General features: G+C 36.4%; 1 protein-coding gene across 1 annotated transcript in view; it reads left to right on the forward strand.

The window, feature by feature from the left end:
* Positions 1 to 23,174, forward strand: part of LOC125668163 (acetylcholinesterase-like) — a 28,715-nt gene extending 5,541 nt beyond the window's left edge. Inside the window, exons 3-11 of the mRNA XM_048901977.2 lie at positions 10,675 to 10,822; positions 11,324 to 11,509; positions 16,438 to 16,640; positions 19,073 to 19,217; positions 19,350 to 19,457; positions 20,043 to 20,116; positions 20,342 to 20,462; positions 22,294 to 22,429; positions 22,660 to 23,174. Of these exons, the coding sequence (XP_048757934.2) occupies positions 10,675 to 10,822; positions 11,324 to 11,509; positions 16,438 to 16,640; positions 19,073 to 19,217; positions 19,350 to 19,457; positions 20,043 to 20,116; positions 20,342 to 20,462; positions 22,294 to 22,429; positions 22,660 to 23,077 (1,539 nt within the window). The 3' untranslated portion in view covers positions 23,078 to 23,174. The remainder of the gene's footprint in view (positions 1 to 10,674; positions 10,823 to 11,323; positions 11,510 to 16,437; positions 16,641 to 19,072; positions 19,218 to 19,349; positions 19,458 to 20,042; positions 20,117 to 20,341; positions 20,463 to 22,293; positions 22,430 to 22,659) is intronic.
* The last annotated feature ends 600 nt before the right edge of the window (positions 23,175 to 23,774 follow it).

A 23,774-nucleotide genomic window follows, 5' to 3' on the forward strand; every position in this document is an offset into this window, starting at 1 on the left:
GGAGCACCAAATTAGCATAAACTCTAACATGCAATTGAAGATATCATTAATTCATTTGATGCGCACGACAATTCAATGAAATATCTCTTCATATAATTAATTATATCTTCAATTCTGAATTATTGCGTGCATTAATTAAATTGATGATAGCATTAGTTATTCTGCTAAATTGATGATCGGTATAATTGAATTGTTGCTCCCTTCAAATGAATTATAGAGCACATCAATTGAATTAATGCACGCAATAATTGAATTATTGATCTCTTCAATTGAATTAATGATATCATTAATTCAATTGATGCTTGCAATAATTCTTTTAGAGAGAGCAACTATATGATTAGAGATATTTTCAACTCAACATATCCACAGTTGCATTAATGATCTCTTTAATCGAATTGTTGCTCTCTTTAAAAGAATTGATACGCGCAATAATTCCTTATACAAAAACATTGTAAATAATTAAAGATATCTTCAATTGAATTAAAGAGATCATTAAATTATTTATACCGATCTCCAAATTAAAGTTTGTGAGCAATAATTCCACCACATTGGTGCTCTCATCAATTGAATTGATGAGAGCAATAATTGATATGATGCGTGCATTAATTAATTGCGTGTCAATTTAAAATTGAATTAACCATTCCCCCCCCCCCCCCTTGCGATGATCCCTTCCATTAACTCCACAGAAACTGCGAATGACTTTTCTTAAGAAATATGTAAACAGTTTCTCCTCAAGATTTTGTAAAAATCTGGACCTTCTCGTCATTACAAAGTCGACCTCTATCTTTTTACCCCAACCCTACCTTATTTCATGCAGATTTTTGACAACCAAGATAATGTGCATACCGTTTCTATCTATTCCCACAGGGGCTAAGCCCGTTTTGGGCCCGAACTCTGTGATACCATAAATATAGATATATTTATGGTATCACAGAGTTCGGGCCCAAAACGGGCTTAGCCCCTGTGTCTATTCCCCTTGCTGTCTGTTTCACAATGCTTTGATTTATCCTTTTAGATTTTGCATTTGACCTCTGACCCTAGTAATTCTACTTAGGAGATTTACAGATTGCACACCTTCAATGCAAAATCTCCTTCAAACGAACTATCTTCATCAAAAATCGCTTGTCATTTTTATGACATATGCAGACCTTTTAAAAACAAGAGAGAGAAAAATAATATACCAGCCTTCCCATTTAAAATCAGGAGAGAAAAACTGAATTGGTCCAGTGTTCTGCTAGAAGGAACAGTTTTTGTATGATAATTTTTTCTTTTTATCTGTGTCGTGCATATCAAGCTTATGTTGATACCCAAGATATTTTCACCAAAAGTGACGTTCAAAGTCGTAGTCGGCGTCCGTTTACAAATCAATAATCTGCACACTGTATATATTGTATAAGAGTTTCTGAGAGGTCAAGAGTTCGTGACCTAAACGCTCTGGTTGTCACATGCAAGCTGCCCTGTAATATAAAATATAATGAAATAGTGTACATGTAGATAGTTTTAGCAGTGAAGTGAATGAGCAAATTAAAATTTATCCACAAATTACTTTTTTTGAAAATTAGATACTATATTAGTCAAGGGGGGGGATGTTTGTATATAGCATGCTTAAGCTTCCAATATGGGTTCATTTCACAAACCGTTGTATGTTCGGAGGGGGAGGGGGGGGGGGGTCATGGGATCAGGAATTAGAAAAACCTTTAGGTTCTCACAGTAGAATCAAAGTGGCACCAGTGATGACAATTCGAAGATTAATTGAAGCCATTATTTTCCAAAAGACATTTTGTAAATGTATGCTTGTGATCGTGATTAGTTACTACTCTCAATAAATATACATTCTCAGGCACCCCCCCCCCCCCTCCACGAATTAAGATTTCAAAGCCAACTTTCCAATTTTCCCCTTGAAAAACGATGATACGTGCCTGATTTCATAATATGTTTGGGAAACATCTTAGGATTAATCTTTCGGATTTATCATATCAATTTCCCAAAATGACCAACAAAAGACACTATTAAATATGAAGAGATAAACTTGAGCTTTACATATTCAATAATTAAATGTAACTTGACTTAGTTCAAATCACATGGATTACGTTTCCACCATACTGTTTTCATGATATTAAGTCAATTTTCACGTAAACACTTATTACTGCACCCAAGATCAAACTTCCATGCATGTGCGATTTGCACGTGACGGAAAAGTATTTTCTCTCTCTAAGGGTTGGTTGAAATCCAGGAAAGACGTCACCAATCGCTGGTCTGAGGTTGAAGATACTGCGCTTTCGGGTTTAATGTTACTTTTGCTCTAAGACAACCTTTCAATTATCGCTGGTCTTTTACTGAGTCGTCTGTTGTGGCAGCATTGACACGCTCTCCGTGTTCCCGTGTTCCCTGATTGATCGTTGATTTCTCGTTGCAAGCGATTAAAAACTAAAGACGATGAGAACAGACATCAACTCAGACACATAGTAGAACTCGGACATTTCGGAGCAGTGGAATAAGATAGAGTCATTGTAATTAAGATTAACTACTACTATTGTCTTGTGTATACCAGGTTTCAAGAAAAGGCCTTTGTAGTCCTCCAGTATAATTTGTTCCTAGTACCTAATGATTGGTCAAGTTCTGGGCAAATTCTTTGACATATGTTTTACTCCACGTAAAATAAAAGTTCATATACACGTTATCCATATTGCTTTGCTGCCATGCGGGGGCATCAGTGTATCACAAACACATCTTGTTTTTATTTATGGCATGGGATGAATTTTAGACAACTGTGAAGGCAACATCTCCCCCCCCCAAACTTCTCACTTAACAAAACGATATACCTGCAAAGCCGTATATCACTAACAGAAAACGGGGACTACAGACCGGGGGAGGGGGGTGTCCCGTCCGAAAGCACTTACGAATTAGAGAAAATATTGACCTAACAGAGCTTAAACGAGATAGACGCAGAACTATAGCTCTCTGAGAAAATATTGGGACAGATCAGACTGATTTATCTCAATATTTTCTCAGAGAGCTACAGTTCTACAGCTAACAAAGAGAACACACAGATGAAGGAATCGCAAAAGATCGAGCTGAAGACAATATTGTGAATAAAAGTGACAATATGTTACTAGCTAGGTGTGTCTGAGATTATTAACTTCTTTCACCGAGAAATATCATTTTTAATAAGGATGATAATACACCCACCAAGAAAATTTATAATCCGTTTTTAACCAGGTGCTATTAAAAAAAAAAGAAGGGGGGGGGGCATTTCTATTTTCCTGATTTGTGAAAGTCAAACCACTATATACTCTTTTTGAATTTTAAACCACAAACTCGCGCACATATAGGAGAGAAAATTCGAATCTACACATACCCGGTACGTCCGCTGAATTTTCAACATAAAAAACCTCCCATGACCTTTTAACGACCGTGCTCGCAAAACTGCATTGTTTAAATGCAAACTTACCTGTATTTTAAAGGGTGAAATCGCCACAATTTTTAAAAATATTTTATCTATTTATTTATTTATATGATGAGTTCTTTAGTTGATCAGAATCTTAAAATTCATTTGGATTTGACCCCTACATTGATTAAACTAGTTAGATATGACATTCTTACCCTTGACGTCATCGTGATTATACATGTATAGGTTTTTTGACTATATATCTTTTCTGTGTCAGTAGCGTATGTAAATTTTCGTACGTCCCTTTTGAGTCCTGGGAGGATATATCATAACAAAGGACTGTATCCGGTATATCAATGATGATATATGCCCTAAATGCAGAACTGTGTAGCTCTCTGGGAAAATATCGGGACAGACCAAAGAGTAACAAAACCACCCTTAAAAAAAAACTTTTTACGGCGCAGAAAATCTGCGCACGTTTGAGGCCTGGTATCTCTGCATGTATTGTTGTATCGCTGTCTACAAAATTTAATATAAAAAGGTTCCTAACATATTTTCCCACTACACTTGTGTCCAAACATATCCTCAAACGTTCATTAAAGCACCATGCCAAACCGAAAGCTCGCGGCTTCAAATTATTTTGTTTGTTTATTTCTCTGGTCTGTCTCAATATTTTGCCAGCTATAGATCTGCAGAAAAATGCTCAAGTTTTGTTAAATTCTGCGCTTCTGATGATTGAAATTTTTTGTCAATGCCTGCATTTATGAAAAATGTTCTGTGAAGTCAAGTCATTGTCCGAAAAGACGTTTTAAAAATTTGAAACGTAATACCACAGGATATAATTAAATGAAATATAGTTTAAAGTTTTGATGAAAATCAATTGAGGAAATCAAATGACAATAATTGCTCTAGCACGCAAGCTGTCGAAAATTAAGAGATTTTTTTTTTAAAGTCTAATAGATTTACTTTGATATTATGTGAATGAATGCCTGTCGGAAAATACGATTGTATTGTGTGTACATGATTGTTTATGACGTCAGAAAAATGAATAAATTACCATAATTTCTTTAAAATACAGTCAAATATTTAAAAGGTCACCCACATTGTGCTTTAGAAATAAAAGAACGCAGACGTAATTACACACCATTTTGATATATTTCATTGATAATTAAATAGTGACGTCATAATAAATATTAATTTTGCTGTTATGAAACCAGGCGGTAATTTTAAGCTTAAAGGACAGGAAATAGTTTACCGCACGTTGATACGAATGAAAAGTACAATTCGTACAGTGTCTTCCGAAATTTTTGCAAAGACCTGTCACAGTTCAATGAATTTTTTTTTACTTGGTATGTGGATAGACATCAACCCACCCACGATCCCCATTGCTCGACAGGTCATTATATCCAAGGTCAAGGCCATAACTAGGCCAGACAGGTTTTATGTCTCCCACATATTGCACAATGGATATCAGCAGTAACGCTTAACCTTTCAGAGTTCATACTTGGTAGGATGATACACGTCAACGTTGCTGATGATATATATTGCTTGACAGGTCAGTACTCGTATGTTCCAGGTCTAAGTCACTACAGGGTTAGACAAGTTTTACCTCTCAGACTTCATAGCTTGGAAGGCAGATATGTACATCAATGTGCAGATAATTTCTCTTGCTAGGGAGGTCAATATGTCCAAGGTCAAGGCTACAACTAGGTTAGACATGTTTTATGTGTATAATGGACCGAACACAGAAGAACACTTCACGTCGAAGACCTCATAGGCTGATCATGCAGATTTAGTTCCTCGGTGTATAATGCTGTATACATTAATTTGAGGGAAAGGGGGCATAAATATTTTTTTTACAAACATCTCTTGTTTAATTTAACATATAATCAACGCAACCTTTTTCCTGGCGTCATTCCTACACATTTGAAAAACAAGGGCTTTAGACGATACTAAATATAATGTACATAACACAGCCGGAAAAGCCTCGCCTACCTCCCAATGATATTTTCCCATTTTATGGATGTTACATGTACGTGCAAAAACACCAAGTCTATATTAAACCAGTGTATTTTTTAATATTTCATTCAGTTAGTTAGGCTCTGAAATATGACGATGTGAATACATTCACCATTACACACAAAACCCACATCTGGAACACAAAGTTATCCCTAGATAATTTTGTTAAACATCATTATTGGTTATCAATACTGATCCCTAACGTTAACACCTGAAAGTTTATTGCTTAATTGTTGAAATATAGAAGAATGTTGGGGGAAATGATATATATATTTTTTTATTTTTTCCCCCTGCTTTTTTATTGAATATATTTTGGAACTGCATATTTTCTTGCCTTTTTATTGAATTATTTTGACTGTGTGATACCAACTCTTTCTACTTGGATTATATATATATATATATATATATATATATATATATATATATATATATATATATATATATATATATACACACACACATGTATAAGATATAAAATCTTTAATTGATAAACTAGAATAAATAAACTATAATTATTTTGCATTATCTTGTTATATACTCGGTACTGAATTACAAATAGTGGTGGACTGTTTCTTTGAGTGTGGTACAGTGGTACATGTAAGTGAGTTATTCGAAGTGGATGGTTGCATAAAACAGTTCAAGGATAATTTCATATCTTTATACCCTTGACAAAAGTCTACATCCTTCAAATGTCTTATTTGTATTGTTTATCTATCTATCTATCTATCTATCTATCTTTCTATCATCTATCATCTATCTATCTATCTATCTATCTATCTATCTATCTATCTATAATCTATCTATCATCAATCAATCAATCATTTAACAGTGAGGGGGATTACAAATTAGCCCGATTATCAAATAAATAAAACCCGCCTCCGCCTCCATATGTTATCTTTCCTTTCATTATCTCTGTTTATAGTTTTTTTTTTAAACGAGAATGCAGAAACAAACAGACAAACATCTCAGGGCAAATATATATCAGGTCCAATTTTGTCGGAGGTGAATGGATCTCTCTCTCTCTCTCTCTCTCTCTCTCTCTCTCTCTCTCTCTCTCTCTCTCTCTCTCTTATGTACCGACTAGTGATTATCATATACGCACTTTCTAATAAGTTTGTGTAATTATTGTCACTCTGTTCTTTTGTCACACTCATGCTCACTGAAATTCGGTAGTAAAACATCATGTACTTTACGATTAAGTACTTCGTCTGATGAATTACGATCGTTCTATGTGTTGCCTCTTAGTGAAGAGCAACTACAGTGTCCTGTGTAATTCCAATATTACATAATGGTGATAATACTTAGGACAGTCAGTTTAATGATGTAGAATGAACTCTCGCAGAGATGAAGGATATTTAACTCCTTTGTAAATACAAATCAGGATAAAATTACAGCCTAATGTTCAAATTTTGCCTTATCAATTCGACTCCAATTACCTTTAAACTCATTTTCTAAATGTAAAATAAATACAACGTCATCTTGAAGAAAACACACGGGGACTGTTTGATTTTTTTAGAGCTCCAAGATAGCAATCAAACAGACGTGAATAACGGCGAGAGACACCGAAAGTCGTAATGCAATATTCTAATGTCAATGTCTTTTCGGAAGTTGCTCATCTTCTGTTGTATATGAACAATCAAGTAAAAATGATGAGACAGGAGAGCGTGATTAATTCCTGTTTAATTTGTGTTGGATTTTTTTTTCTGGCGATTTGTTAGAATGTCATTCTGTTCCGTGGAGCAATGTAACATAATACGAAGGACGGAAATGGGGAGCCTTTATCGTAAAACGTCAATGTAAAACGGTCGAGACAACGATCAATTTCAGCTAGACTAGAGTTTCTTTATTCTAGTTTCTTTTATCAATGATTATAGGTACATGTAGCTTTACCGAAAATCAGCAAGCGTTATCTATTTCTCAAAAAAAAATTTAAAAATCTTTCACTATCACAGATATATCTTGCGTCTACGAGATGCATTGCCTCAATTCCATAAACTGCTTTTATAAATATTTGCCTTGCCTTTGAACAATATGAAGTATATTGTAAAAATCACTTTCGAATTATGTTTGTCAATTCGTTTTAATCTAACTTCCTATTTCAGTTTACCGTAGGCTCTACAAGACCTATAAGGCTATCAATATTTATAAACAAAGAAACCTCAGTATCACAGATGTACGTGCAAGATATTTCCATGTTGGTCTAAAAGAATTAGACTACTAAATCTGTTCTTGAAATCCCGTTTTTGACAGAAAACTACGCGATAGGACCAAAATAGGACGTAGATTTGCTTTGTGTTTTTGCAACATGTATACATGTATGTTACGTCAAGAGTAGTTCACGGAAATGAATATAGATTGAGAAATAATATACATAGAAACAATATTGATTTATTTCCGACAACACAGTTGTAAAATTGACGTATATAGAGAGACAAATTTGCTTTTTTCATTGCATATGTATTTGATAAGAATTTTAGGATGGACGTTTGTGATTGATTAGCTATCCTTCCAAAACACTATTTGTAATTAAGAAATCCAATGACTGTGTAATCGTCCAATTATTACTATTCTACAATTTCCGTCAAACTACGTCATCTTCATTAAATAAATTTTCGTTTGGTTTGGCCTTTGAGGATGCCAGATCAGACTGTTATATCTGTCTGTCATTGCTTCCGATTCACGTGTTTCTGTCTTGAGAGAAATTATCCTGCACTCCTCTGTTGGTCATTATTAGTTAACGCACATCTGCCTACAACTTCCCTTTGCTTGCGGATGCGCCGTGATATTGTCAAAAAATTGACTGTTTTATGGCGACACGGAAAGTTAAGGGGGATTGATGGAATATGAGGTTTTTAAAAAAATCTTTTTACTGTTTAGTTACTGTAAACGTACTGTTTAAAAGAAATGAACATTAAATTTTGTATATAAACCATTTGTTAGATAACTTATCGTGTTCGGGAAGGAACAACATTTGTCTAATGTTAATATCAAGATGATATAGCTATTTGACATTTGTCTTGCATTTTACCGCCTGATAATGCTTTCAAGTAGAAATTGTGTGGCATACGAATTCAATCGTAGTGTTCCTTTACGAAGAGAGCTCAACTACATTAGACACTGCATTGAAATAGCAAAGTAGAAAACTGTATTGAAAATAACATTTTGAAGATTCAATGCATATTTTTTTTTTAAATATTTATAAGAATTTAAAGTTCATGTAAACGTATATTCCATAGCATTACAGGCCCTGTCACGAATTATACTACGATTTCCCAAGAATTGCTCAATGTTAAAACTCGCCATTATTTGTCTGGCCTGTCTTGCGATTTTTCTACAGACAGTGCTATTTTTTAATCAAGAACGATACGACTACGATGTCTGTTCAACAATATACGATGTTTGTGCGATAACAGAACGAAATTCTTGTACGAATTGGAGCGATTACGTAACGAACGCGTTGAGATCTTACTACGACTGTGTAAGATAAAAGACGATTCAATACGATACTCTTACGAATGACCACGAAATTGCACGATACATACACGATATTCCTACGAATTGATACGAGTTAATACGAATATATATGATGTGAATATATATAAATAGGTTTGTTTGAAATTCTATAATATCACATCGAAGTTGGTTGATGATGGCAATAGCTACAGTGCGAAGGCTTCAATTGCTGCAATGTTTGGGGGAACTTGAACAAAATGGTGCAGAAAATGACAATTATTACACAATGAACATCCAAAAAGACAAAGAAGAAGTATTGGATAAGACCTTAGATCTCCGGACGCACTCAGTATGGATATTTTTATTGTTTGGTGAGAGAACTTGAAACTGAGGACGAATTATCATTCAAAACGTCTTCAGAGTGGAACCAGATTTGTTCCGTGAGCTTGTAGACAGACTAAATGCCAGATTACAAAAAAAATGACACATGGTTCCGAAAGGCTTTGGAACCTGGGTTAAAGTTGGCCATAACACTTCGTTATTTAGCAACATGATAGTCATACACAAGTCTAATGTACGGATTTCGAGTTCCGAACAATAAAGTTTCTTTGCTGGTTCGAGAAGTTTGTGAAAGTATATTAGCAGAATATGATGATGAAGTAATTGCATGTCTAACAACTACACATGGGTGGCAACAGATAGCTGAGAAGTTCAGAGTTGGATGGAATATTGGCCATGTTCCTGGTGCTTTGGATGGGAAGCATATTGCTATAAAATGCCCGCGAAATGGAGGTTGACTTTATTACAACTACAAAGGGTTTCACTCCCTCATTCTTGTGGGGCTTGTTGATGCTGATTATAAATCTATTTGGGTTGACGTAGGTGCAAACAGCTCTGCATCAGATGCTATTGTATTTACAACTCGGAACTAATAGATATAATTGAAGATGAAGATATTGGATTTCTAGAAGCTGTCCCTCTTCCATGTGATGACAGAGACATCCCCTATTTTATTTTTGGTGATGATGCCTTCCCTTTCAGGACATGGCTCGTGAAACTATTCTCAAAAAGGAACTTAACCAATAAAGAGCGTGTATTAAACAATAGACTTAGCAGAGCAAGACGCGTAGTAGAAAATGCTTCTGGAATACTAGCCAACAGAGGGCAATGTCTTTTTTTGAAGTCCCATGCGCCAAGAACCAGAAACTGTGCTAGTAATTATTCTGCACAATTTGTTGAGATTGTGAATTCCAGATCGCCAAAATCTGAAATCTTGATCAAGAGGACACTCATTATCATGTGGTCCTAGAGCCCGGAGAGATTATGTTAACCTTACAGATTTGGACAACACTGTTGGATGCAATCGAACAACGAAAACACTGCATTCTTAACATTCGCAGTGTCACAATTCGTGCGAAGTTCAGCGAGTGTCTTACGAATGTCGAAGATTATCTACGAATACTCGTATATGCACGAGTGTAGTGCGAGTGTCGCGCGATGGTCTACGATTGCTAAAAATCGTACTGTGGCTACGATTGTTTTGCACATGCTAAAAACAATCGCCGCGTTTGTGGACTTGCTGCGATGTAGGAAGATAGCAAACGACCATCTCTACGATAAACCTCGAATTATTGCGATTTTTGAATTCGAACGCTATCGTACGGTATCTCAAAATCGTGACAGTGTGACAGAGCCTTTTACATACATGCAAAGTTATCATTCAAGTAGTTCTTATAAAGTTTCATCATTATTTTAATCAATAAACCGTTGTTTGGAATCGAATTGATAAAAACTTTTTCTTTTATTTCTTCCAGAATTCTAACAAGGATAAGAAATATCCCGTTTTATTTTTCGTACATGGGGGCTCATATTTCAATGGAATGGGTGCTATGTTTGAGGGGTCGACTCTCTCAGCTGCTGGAATCGTGGTGGTCACACTAAACTACAGACTTGGTCCACTTGGTAAGTTGTCTTGTAATGTGTTCGTGGTTTTGTTCTCTTCCAAATACTACTTCTGATTGACTATGATGACGTCATGATGACGTTACTGTATCATGGTTGAATTACACGTAAGTTAATGCTATAGGATTAAACATTCTCTTTGAAGAATTTATCGATGTGTAAAATCTGGACATTTTACTCACAAACTGAATAAAAGTGCGAAGCACTTTTATGTTAAGTTTGTGAGTAAAATGTCCAGACTTTACACATCGAAAAATTCTTCAAAAAGAATGTTTGATTCTTATAATTCCAATTCGTTCCCTGTATTTAATCAATTTAAAAAATTTAAATACTTTCCCCGCACTATTTTATTTGGTTTCAGTGTCGCGTATGTTTACATAGCGTTTTTGAATTTATTGATTTGTAAATTCTCATTTAGCTTTATTTTTGTCCAATCAAAACAATTGTAATAAATAACATTGGAATTATTTCAGTATAATTATGTCAGCTTTGCATTTAAAGGTTTTTTAGTTTCTGGGGACCCAGAGCTCGCCGGGAATTATGGAATGATGGATATGATAGCTGCCTTATGGTGGGTCCACAAAAATATTGAGGTCTTTAACGGTGACCCAGACCAAGTTACGTTGATGGGTCATAGTGCAGGAGGTTGCAGTGTAGGATTTCTTATGATGTCTCCTTTAACGAAAGGTATTATTTAAATTGAAATGAAGTATGTTTTTGTTGTCATCATAGTGGATATGACAGTAGCTGTAAAACTGTAGCTCTCTGAGAAAATATTGGGACATACCTCTGATCCGCCCCAATATTTTCTCAGAGCTACAGTTCTGTAGCTAATATGACAGATGACCAAAAATTAATGATGGCCATTGAGTACCGTCATATCTCTTATGATAACACACACACACATACATACACACGCACGCACCCCCCCCCCCTATTTCATTGATTTACTTAGAACGTTAATGCAGATAAAACAATGATATGGAAGAAAGATGAGTTGAAATAGCAGCAAAATTTAAAGTGTTGTAGAAAGTGTAAACTGTGACCATTCGTCGGAGAAGAAATGATTAAATTTGATTACAGGACCGATTTTGGCATATGATGGCACTAATCCTTTACACCTGATTCAACAACACTTTCTGTAATTCTGTAGTGTAGCAATATTTCAGAACATTGAAAAGGGCCAATTTCTCTTACTCTTGGGTTCGCCTGAAGATTAACTCGAAATTTTAAGGAAAAAACCAAAGGTAGCTTCAATTTTAGCTCACCTAAGCTGAAAGCTCAAGCGAGCTTTTCTGATCATCCGTTGTCCATCGTCGGTCTGTCTGTAAATTTTTCACATTTTCTACTCCTCCAGAACCACTGGGCCAATTTCAACCAAACTTCACAAAAAGCATCTTTGGGTGAAGGGGATTCAATTTTTTCAAATGAAGGGTCATGCCCATTTCAAAGGGGAGCTAATTAAATAAAATGCAACATTTAAAAATCTTCTTAAGAACCACTGGACCAGAAAAGTTGAAATTCACATTAAAGTTTTCTAACATCTCTTTCATATCCGTTTTATGTGATATTGATTTTTCAGTTATGTCGTGATCCTTTGGAGTTCGGTTTGGGCCACAATATTTTTCATTGGAATAAAGATTGATATTTTTAAAAATCAGAACTGCTGCACAATGGCAGGACCAAGGTACATGTAACTCAGGTGAGCGATGTGACCAATGGGCCTCTTGTTTGTTTTGCCATAGTTAACAAATATATTATGTATAAGAAGGAAATATGATAGCTGTCGTATTTACTGTTTCACCACGTGGAGCAGAGCGTCCCGGTAGGGGGAAAGTACATGTGACCAGTGCGCAATACCGTTTATTATTATTTTCTTTATTAGTCATAAAAATTTGCATACCGTTGCATATTATCAGCAGAATAACGTTATAAATTTAAGAAATGAATTTCGTTTTCTCATACTTTCTTATCACAGAAGGCAGTTTGCATATTCCATCACTCTCTTGGCACGATAAAAAAAACACCCACCCTTACTGGTACGGCCCCGAGCCCATGCAATAGGTCGAAATTTGTGGCACTTCATTTACATCTGGTAATTTCTCAATTGAGTGAAAAAATCATCAACAAAAAATTCATACATATATTGCTTATGACCCAAATGTGCAGCATGGCTTTGATCAAAGGTCATTTGCTCAAGTCCAAGGTCACAAGGACAGTCTAAGTGTTGTGTTCGTTTCAAGACTTTGGAACAAAGAAACGTCAGATTCCTACGAGTACAGCAGAGGTGTGAGTACAGCCGAGGTGTGAGTCCCGGACAGGTTTAGTTACCACGTATATTCACTGAGTTATCATCGCTGCCGAAACTATTATAAGATCCTTAGATGTAAAATGGTAATCCTAGAATCTAAATAAGATGTATTGGTTATCATAAAGATATGCCAGCCTAAAATAAAAAAGATTTAACTTTCAATTCCTCACGCAGCGATCGCTTTCTCGAATGACGAAATACGTCATTGCTCTAATAGACCTAATATAATGGTGGGTTTACTATAATCAAAAAAAGTGATAAAGAATGTATCTATCTCTTCTGACAATTTTCGCTTGCTGTGCTCAGCTTTTGCAAAAAGCCGTTAAACCTGATTTTGATGTGTCATGAATAATCGTTATCAACATTTTATGTGTAAGCAACTGTTAGTTTTTGTGATTTCCAAATCTACGACATTTTGACTGCTGTCATAATAATGAAGGTAGCATGTCTTCCCAGATTTATTTTTACATTAATAGGTTAGCACTTTAATACACGATCACATGGGATATGTGTATCTGTAATGAATGTGGTTTTGATTAGAAAAGCCGAGGCTAGAAATAGAATATAATACATTCTACATGTATACTTACATTCAGAGAATCTTTATCAGAGTCCGAGATTTCAAAAATGTCTTAACTGCTCGAAGAGACTCTTCAGTTTTCAATATGCAACATATACATATTTGTCGGTATAGTTTTTACCGTGAATGTGTTAATGTAATGGTGTAATATTTTTGTATCCTCTTACAATTGACATTCGGGAAATAAACCATGATACAAATAGATAAGCATTGCTGACAAAGCCATTAGCTATAGCGATGTAACGGTCGAATGATTCCAGCAGGAACCAAAATGTTCAGATAAACGAGACACGACTGTAGTAATGATCATTTATACAATGCGTTGATGATAAAACTTTCATATCTAAGATATTAAATTAGGAAGTTGCATCATTTGATAGCTACAGGTTAATGCGCGATATCTAAATTGCTAATTCAATTGCATCTGCACTATTTCATGGCAATCGGATGCTCCTTTGATATAAATCATGCACATTCAGATGTGAAAGAGAAGCGGATGGTTGGATATCAGTAATACTGGTAAACGGTGATATGCCCTGGTACTCCCAATATCTTAATGTGCAACTTTGATAGGTATTATCATATTTGTGACTTATAAAAGTCCTTCTGATACCCACTGCGATCACTACTGTCCGTTTCAACTTCCTCTCGAAACTACAAGCAAGTGTGCATGATCAACCATCATTACAATAGTATGCGATATCTTTTGGGAATTTTGTAGTCACTGTCCATGTCCCCTAAGAGCCGTAGACATGGGACCAAAATGTGAAAAAAAACCGCATTCTCACTTTCAACGATATCTTAGTTCTCGGACAAAATAACCATTTCTATTCTATTTCTAGCTTCTTTTGTGGTATTTTGGTGCTCGTTGATAAGGTCCATTTCCTGAGGATTTAAATTCATGGAAAGGAAGCTGAGTCATATTGAATATCTAAATTTCAATGCCATTCAGTTTGGGTCCTCAAAAAAGTTGTTTTGGTTTTCAAGCATTTCTATCGACTTAAATCTATACTGCTATGCTAAAATAAAGGACTCAATTTTTTGGTCAATCATCACGTTTGTGTAGCCTAAGATCATCAGGTCATTCTCTAAGTTTTCCATTGCAACTTATTGTTTTCCTCCGTGGTCTCTTTAAATCATCAAATATCGTTTACCTGATCAATAATAAATATTAACGGCAAACTAACTCGACTTTATGACAAACGGGATGATTTCAGCTTCTCCATCGCCAACTTCCCACATTTACGTTGCAGTATTCCATTATCACCTGCATATGGTGTTTATGTCGATCAGCTGATTCGATACACAAGGGTTTGTTTTATGTATTATCAGTTTATGAATAGAGGCAGGCTACTGACAAACAAGTTGATGTTACAGGGGTTTCAACAGTCTCGTTTAAAGTCAGCATTTCAAAAATTCTATGGTCGTTATAACGATCTAGTTTGCCAATACAACCTATCTTTGGGTCAAATGCTGTCTGGCGTGTTTGATACCGATTGTTAGGCCGTTCTTGGCACACTGATTTTGACTATGGATTACTCCGTGTATCTGATGAAGATATAGGGCTCACAGCAAGTGTGACCGGTCGACTGGGGATGTTTACTCCTCCCAGGCATCTGGTTCCACCTTTGGTATATCCAGAGGTCCGTGTTTGCCCAACTCTCTATTTTGTATTCCTTATAGGAGTTATGAGATTGATCACTGTTCGTTATCTTCACCTTTCACTTTAATGATTCCAGGAATTAGCGACATCAAAAACACAAAATTACCCTAAATTTACACAAACCTTATGTAAAACTCAGAGTTGCACTTTTTCCATTAAAACGGTTGGCATTTTTCAATTTTTCTCCATTATTTATCCTAACAAGATACAACAACAGACGGGCGAGTCTTTATAAGCTTGTTAGTTCTTAAAAGTGTCTCAATGTTGAAACGAAGTACTAGTAATGAAACAATTTAAAAACTTCTGCATTTGTCAACGCTCTCAAAAGATAAGAATACACATTTTTTTGTCATTTTCCCCAAGATTTTTAGAATGATTTTGAATGATATCAGTGAATTTCATTCAACGGTTTTAGCATTACAATATTTTGCAATGTCCCAGAGAATACTAAAAAGTCTGCAAAGCGCCCAGATATTCCAACATACGTTAAACTAATTGTTATTGTTCTTGGTTATGTATAAAACACAACAATTAAACGTCGAAAAATTGAACACAGTAGCAAACAAGTTGTCACGTGGTGTGTATCCCTTGCATACAAAACTGCGTAGGTACAGAACTTATACAAACCTCTGACGGAAAACTTAAAGAGAATTCAAAGTTTACATCGGCATTTGTCGCTTGACTAATACCAAAGTTTTTGATTTGCTATACAGTATACACGTCCGCCCATTAACTGTAATAATAATCCGGGTTAGAATAGGTCCTCATTACCCCTTGCTAGTCGTAAGAGGTGACTAAATGGGGCGATCCTTCGAATGAGGCCGCAAAAACCGGCGCCCTGTGTCACAGCAGGTGTGGCACGATAAAGATCCGTTCCTGCTCATAGGCCGTAAGCTCCGAGCATAAACCTAAATTTTGCAGGCCTTCACTGGCAATGGTGACGTCTCCAGATGAGTGAAAAATTCTCGAAATGGACGTTAAACACTATGGAATAAATTTACTGTAATGTGAGGACTTACTCTCACACATATTTGAATTTGCTAACGCATTTTGTTTTTGAGGTTTGTTCCGGAGGGTTATAATACAGAGTGGGTCTCCACTGGCCCACTGGAGTTACTCTGACAAAGTCATGTCTCCAGACATCCACTTCAAGATCTTCGTTTCCTCTATTGGATGCCTTCGGAACAGTTCTCGCCTCATCAAAGAATGCCTACAGAAAATACCCACTGACGTCATGCACAAACATATTTCATTTAAATATGTGGTAAGTCTTCACAATATAATATGATATCAGAATATTCTCGCAGCCATTGACATTAAATTATTTCAGATTACTGACAGATCTTCAAGTGGCAACCTTGTTCGTTTTGAATGTTGGTGTTTATCATCTAATATCAGAACCAAGTATCACATCTAATTTTGAAGAAAACATATAGATGTATACGTATTTGTTTTGTTTTTATCACATTATTAGTTTAGTATTATTTAAAATGCATGGTCAAACAATTTCATTGTACTCACAAATTTAATCGTTGAATCAGGATTAAATCAAAAACTAGATGGCAGGGTCGTATTTAGGTGTACGCTCGTACTCCCAGGGGCTATATAAAGGGGAATATTTCCAGTAACTTGAATAAAGTCATTACAGGTAGAGAACGGTATTTGTCCTTCCTCTTCCGATTGTTCGTCAGAAATATGAAGGAAATTAAACAAAAAATGCATGGATTTTCCTCAAGTTTGCGATTTTTAATACAATTCTATTAATAGGATACAATTTAGCGTAATTGAATTCTGTCTTTCAAAAGGTGCAAAATTCCATGTCAGGATGCCTAAATTCTCCCAGCTTCTGGGGGACCCCCCCCCCCCCCCCCCACCGACCCACACTAGAGCTTCATCATGAACTCATTGGGGCCTTAAAGCGGCCTCCAGATCCCCTGCCTCTGTAAGAAGTATACATCAACCCCCCTCTCCTAGCTACACCCTTGCTTGCCTATGCTGCAGCGGCGGGTATTTTCTAAGCTGCAGGGGCCGCTCTACCCACCCATTCGTCCAATTTATGGAGCGAGCACGTGTATCTAGTTTGTAAATTCAACAACAACATCAGGAGCCCGTCAGCATTATCCTAACATTGCTATATCATTACAGTCTTGATACTACGGATGCTACATGCATCGCGTTATTGCAACTGTATAAATTTTCATTCAAGTCGTGTATGATTTACTTTGGACATGGCAGATCTAGTTGATTCCAATGTTGCTCTTGGTGACAAGAGCGTGGGCTCTTGGTTACTTTCTGTGTCTTCTGTAGATCATAGCAACAATGGGGATCACTCAATCCGTCGTATGTCTCTCCGTTCTTCTGCCTGTCTTCCGTAACTTTTCTTCTTCACATTTCCATATTCTTCTCTAGAACATCTGCATCAATTTCAGCCAAACCTTCTTGGATAACTATAATTCAGATGAATTACATAGCCCCCTTCCAATGAAAATAGGACGTGGTGTTTAAAAAACATCTTTTCAGATATCGCTGTCACTGAAATAGTTTAAAAACCCATAAAAGCTCCCTTATATATATGGTAAAGACTTTAGTTTATTCAAACCATGATCCCTGTGGTCAGGCTGGGACACGGTAGGAGTTGAAAGCTTTACAAAAATACATAACTAGAATGAAAACAAATCATCTGCTCGAGAATCACAAAAATACAATATTATTCCAGTTAATATGCAAGCATCAGTAGGTGATGTATAGATGTGTTCAAACCGTGACCCCTGAAGAGGGAAGGGCAGGACCCCAAAAGAGATAAGAATACCAAGAACCGCAAAGACAACAAGGACACCAGTCGTCTAAATGGAAGTCTTCTCATAAATCGTTTGGGGGCCAGGGCGGGACCACAATAGGGTTTTAAGTTCCACATAGAATGCATTTGAAAAAACAAGGAATTTGTTTTTTAAAAACCACATAACTACTTTTATCATGTAAACATTCTCTATTCTAAACCTTAAACGTAAATCTAGAAGAAAAATGCAATGCACATAATTTTTGAAGATTTCGTAGGTACCTGTATCCCAAGAATTTAAAACCACGACATGAACAATTTATATAGTGTTTCATACACAGAAACTAGATCCAAACGAATCTGTAAACCATGAAAATTGGCTCCCGTGAATTTATATGATTTCACCATACACTATTATTGATGACGACATCACAGGTGACACGTGTTTCAGTTCTAGATCTACCTTTACTGAACATACCGAAATTTTTCCCGCCTGCAGTCTTCGTGGAAAGACCGAAGGCGGGCATATTTCCCATACTTAATTCTTATTACATATTTTTCTATATCGAAAGTGTTGAATCAGATTTATATAGGCCTGGAACCACAGTGGGACAAAACTCCGTAGTCATTCTCTAATTCCATGATATGTATTTCTAGAAGTGAGCCTTCGTCTACATTTTCTGTAGCAGACGAAGTGTTTACGTCCGCCATTATTATTTAAAAAATGTAAATTTCCCAACAATTGAGTAGTCACCGGGCGGTCAGATAAAGCCTGGATACCCTCTTTAGAATTCAGTGAGAAAAACAAAATCAATGTACATGTGTATGTAAAAATAGCTAACTATCCCTTTGCAATAAAGTTGATGTAGATAAAGATTGATTGTTCAACACTTGTTGCAAGGGGATCTCTTTACTTTCAGACGTCCCCGTCACTAACTCCACAATTCCGTCCAGTCGTGGATGGATACGTTCTTCCGGATACACCGGAGAGATTGATGCTTAACGGGGACTTCCGAGTGGACAGTGTCATGACAGGTGCTACAAAGGACGAGGGTCTTTCTGCTGGTAATTTTCAGTTCCATCCGCGCAAAAAAGAGAACACATCAAAATAAACTAAGCAAGGAGGAAAATGGAATTGATACAAATATATGTCCGTACAAATGTTGATTAATCATTTCATATCATTTTGTACTTCAGCGATGCCCCTCGTTGAATTATTTGGTGGAAAAGAGGATGGAATAAAGCAATTGATCACTCTGATGTATTGTTTCCGAGGAGATTTGCCAAACTTATCCAATATTGTAGGTAAGCTAATGACCTCTGAAAGAAGAAAAATATCACTATTGTAACAATCAACACAGGAATTGGTTTTGATATATGCTCAAATCGTAACAGATTCGAAATCAACAGCTGTTTACTATTTTCGTTTTTGTGTTGGCAACTTTTATATTAACATACGGTCAAATTAAAGTTTGTAACCAGTTCCAATTACCAATTGCCAATACAACCTATCATTGGGTCAAATGCTGTGTGACGTACGTGTGTTCTTGACACACTGATCTTGACTATGGATTACTCCGTTTACCTGATCAAGACAAAGGGCTCACGGCGGGTGTGACCGGTCGTCAGGGGATGCTTGCTTCTCTTGGGCACCTGGTCCCACCTCTGGTGTGTCCAGGGGTCCGTTTTTGCCCAACCCTTTATTTTGTACCGGTATTCCTTATAGGAGTTCAGTTGTCGTTATATGTACTTTATTCGATCAAGATTTTTTGTTTTGTAAGTTTTGGATTTTGTGAAAACAGTACATTCTAAATAATAAAAAAAAACCAACAACAACGAAGAAGTATACGCCCTTTGATGTCTCCAAATATCTACCATTCTTTCTTCCAGATATGGTTTTAGATCAATATGCGTCGTGGCCGTTTCAAAACAAGGAACATTTGGTACAAGACATATTTTCAGATGTAAGTTTACAAACCGCAAAAGGTGTTTATATACAGTTGCTTAATACAAATATAATTTGATATGAAACGTGCTGAAAAATAATTTGCTTTAACAAGTCGATTCGGAAAATGAATGGTACTATGGTATATCATATTCTAAATAACAATTTATATCAACAACACCTAAAAATTAATAGTTCACAGTTCCTCCTAGTGAATACCACTCTGAACACGTTTCTGTTTCAGATTGTCGGGGACTATTACATCACAGCGCCTACTCACAAACTCGCCCAAATAATGTCATTACGCAATACACCTGTTTACATTTACAACTACGAGTATGAATCTATTTTAGCCCAATGGAAAGGTAAATAATCTTATTATACTTACTGGCATTGTATTCAATTGACTGATAAATGCAGTATTCTGCAATAAACATTCGTTGGTCTTGTACTTGGGGTTGCAAGCTGAGGCAAGTCACATTTAAAAATACCACAGATCTGAAGCGATGATACTAGTTAATGTGTAGACGTGAGGCGATTTATATTGAGAAATATTACAGACGAGGCGATTTATATTGGGTAATATCACAGACCAGGGAAGCCATGGGTGTAGTAGTTAGGGCTATATGGACCGTGGATATCGGCCTGGGTAGCTCAGTGGTTAAAGCACCTGACTAGTAATGCAGGGGCCCCGGGTTCGATTCCCAGTCCAGCCAAAGATTTACTCCTCTCTTTCCTATATGCTACATTTGATGCCATTAACCACCCTCTGCAGGTTATCCTGCCAGGGGCGATAAAAATCTGGGTTGTGTGTGTCTTCGAGGGCGAAGACAAATTAAGGAGGGAAGAATGTAGTAGTTAGGGCTATATGGACCGTGGATATCGGCCTGGGTAGTTCAGTGGTTAGAGCACCCGGGTTCGATTCCCGGTCCAGCCACAAATTTTCTCTCTCCTATATACTACATGGGTAATATTATATAGATCTGAGGTGAGTTACATTGGATAATACATTGAGTAACACTGCAGATCAGAGAGATATGAGGCGAGTTACATTGGATAATAAAGCAGGCCAGAGTTGAGTTACAATGTACATTGAGTAACACTGCAGATCAGAGAGATCTGAGGCGAGTTACATTGGGTGAACTGTGCAGAGCTGAGGCAAGTTATATTTGAGTATGACTACAGACTTGAGGCAAGTTATTTTTTAAAATACCATAGACCTGAAGCGAGCTATATTGGGTGATATTGCAGAACTGAGGCAAGTTTAATTGAATAATGCTGCAGATCTGAGGCGATTTATAATAGGTAGTACAGCAGACTTGAGGTGGGTTATTTTGGGTAATACTGCAGACCCGAGGTGGGTTATTTTGGGTAATACTGCAGACCCGAGGTGGGTTATTTTGGGTAATACTGCAGACCTGAGGTGAGTTATTTTGGGTAATACTGCAGACCTGAGGTGAATGCATCCTTACAGGTATACTTCTTGTTACATTTTTCCAGATCACATAGTCACTTGGGATTGAACTTACCTTTACAAATTTAACTTGTCCCTCTTTCGGAAAATGAAGGGCAATTGCAGCATCAGAAACATTATTGCATATCTACAGACCAAGCACAACCATTCACTATAGGAGGAGTTCCATTGACAAGCATTCGTACGAATTCGGCACTTTTCGGTACCTATGTGGACAGCCCTTTTGCACATGTTTAGACACACCTAATCATACTTCATAAAGCGCGTTAACTAGCTAATGCGCTTCATGACGTATACCGACGTGAGGCATCACAGTTCATACTCTCGCGTATCTTCAAGCATGAAATTTATGGTTTGAATAGTCTCCAATGAATTTTTGAATTTTGTCATATCTCCGACGAACCAGGATATGCTTAAATCCGCATATTATAACCCAGTACAACAAGATCTTGAACTACTAGTACTCCCCACCCCCCCCCCCCTCTTACTGCCCCCATCCATTCGTTGGATCTTTGCCGTCTTTCACAGGCACAGGGAATTCAGTAGGCAGCGGTAGTAGACAGCGGCAGTTGGCTGTCGTAGATGGATTTTCATAGCTTTGAATAAACTGTCAGTACGTTTAGGAGCAAGATATAACTGTCTTAATGGAGCATCTAGTTGTAAGCATTCAGTTTTATACTTTTCAGGTTCAACTAAGAAATAAAATCTTCTTCTTTTTTCAGGAGTCCCACACGGTTCTGAGATCTTCTATCTTTCAGGATCCCCTATGGCTGGTCACTCAAACTTCAGATATGACGACAACGATAAGAAAATGTGCACACTTCTCATACATATGTGGTCAAACTTCATATATAATGGGTAAATGGGTTATGGAATGTCCTTTTCATTCTTTGTGATTATAGAATGTAAAATGGATTCTAATATGAATGATATTGTAATATACATATGTATATTTCATAGTAGTTGCATCTCTAAAGTTACTAGTGTACGGACGCTCTGAGTGTACTTGTAACAAAACTAACATCGCATTTGCTTGGATAAGTGAATGGTAGTATACTTCATTTCAAACGCACTGCTGTCAATTTCAGATTACCATCATTGGTCCCTCGTAGACAATTCCATATGAGTCGGTACAGTATTGACAATCCTGTGTACACAAAAATATATCTGGGAATTAACCGACCTTTCGTAGAGACGTCTACAAACTACAAAGCCCAAAAACTGGACTTTTGGAACAACAAAATCCCTTCGTATTCTGGGAACCTAGTGTCTAGTGACGTCAAACCAAGTCCAGTGCAAAAGACTTACGTTGTGACTGGCCCAGATCACTGGGCCTTAATCGCTGCGTGTATTGGACTGGCGGGGCTCGTTATGTGTTTAACTGTTGGATATTGCAGGACCAAAATACAGCTTCAGAATCTCCATCGTCAACACTGTGTGTGTATAGCAGGTGAAATATCCGGTAAAGACATGAAAAAGTCCAAGTACTTTAAAACGAACGTTTGATCTCATCCTCCATCGATCTTTTATAAGAAATTTGTTAAAGACCCACTCTACCACTTACAGCTGAATTGTTTTTCTATCAATAAATTGATAAATTTTTCTTTTCTTTTCATAATTTTAATATAATATCTTTCAAAGTTGAGAGATATTTCTTAACCTTAATATATATCTCTTTAAATTAGAGAGATATCTCTTCTAGTTTGAGAGATATCTCTTTCACTTAGAGATAAAGAGATATCACTTTAAGTTAAAGAGATATATCTTTCATTTTAAGATATATCTTTATAAGATTTTGAATGAAAGATGTCTCTTTAAAAAAAAAAGATGTCTCTTTCCGAGTTCAAGAGAGATATCTCATTATAACTGAAAAAAATATCTCTCTTGGTTTTTAAAAATCATTCTTAAATGCACACGGAATGCTCCCTAAAACGGAATGCGCCAGAATTGTGAAGATGCAGACATTTTCAGCTTTTGGTGTGCACATGTATGAATGAAAGATACAAACATCATATACATACATGCTATTTTTTATTTACTATGTCAAACAAATCTACTAGATCTGCTTTTCAACACGGTAGACACTGTTTATTATGGCACGCCATATCTATATTTATTCCTCTACAAAGATATCTTATTTGATTTATGAGAAATCTTTTATTCTAAATAAGATATCTAATAAATCTTATAAGATATCTCATAA

This window comes from Ostrea edulis, chromosome 4 (genome assembly GCF_947568905.1).
Source record: "Ostrea edulis chromosome 4, xbOstEdul1.1, whole genome shotgun sequence".
Classification (NCBI taxonomy): Eukaryota; Metazoa; Mollusca; class Bivalvia; order Ostreida; family Ostreidae; genus Ostrea; species Ostrea edulis.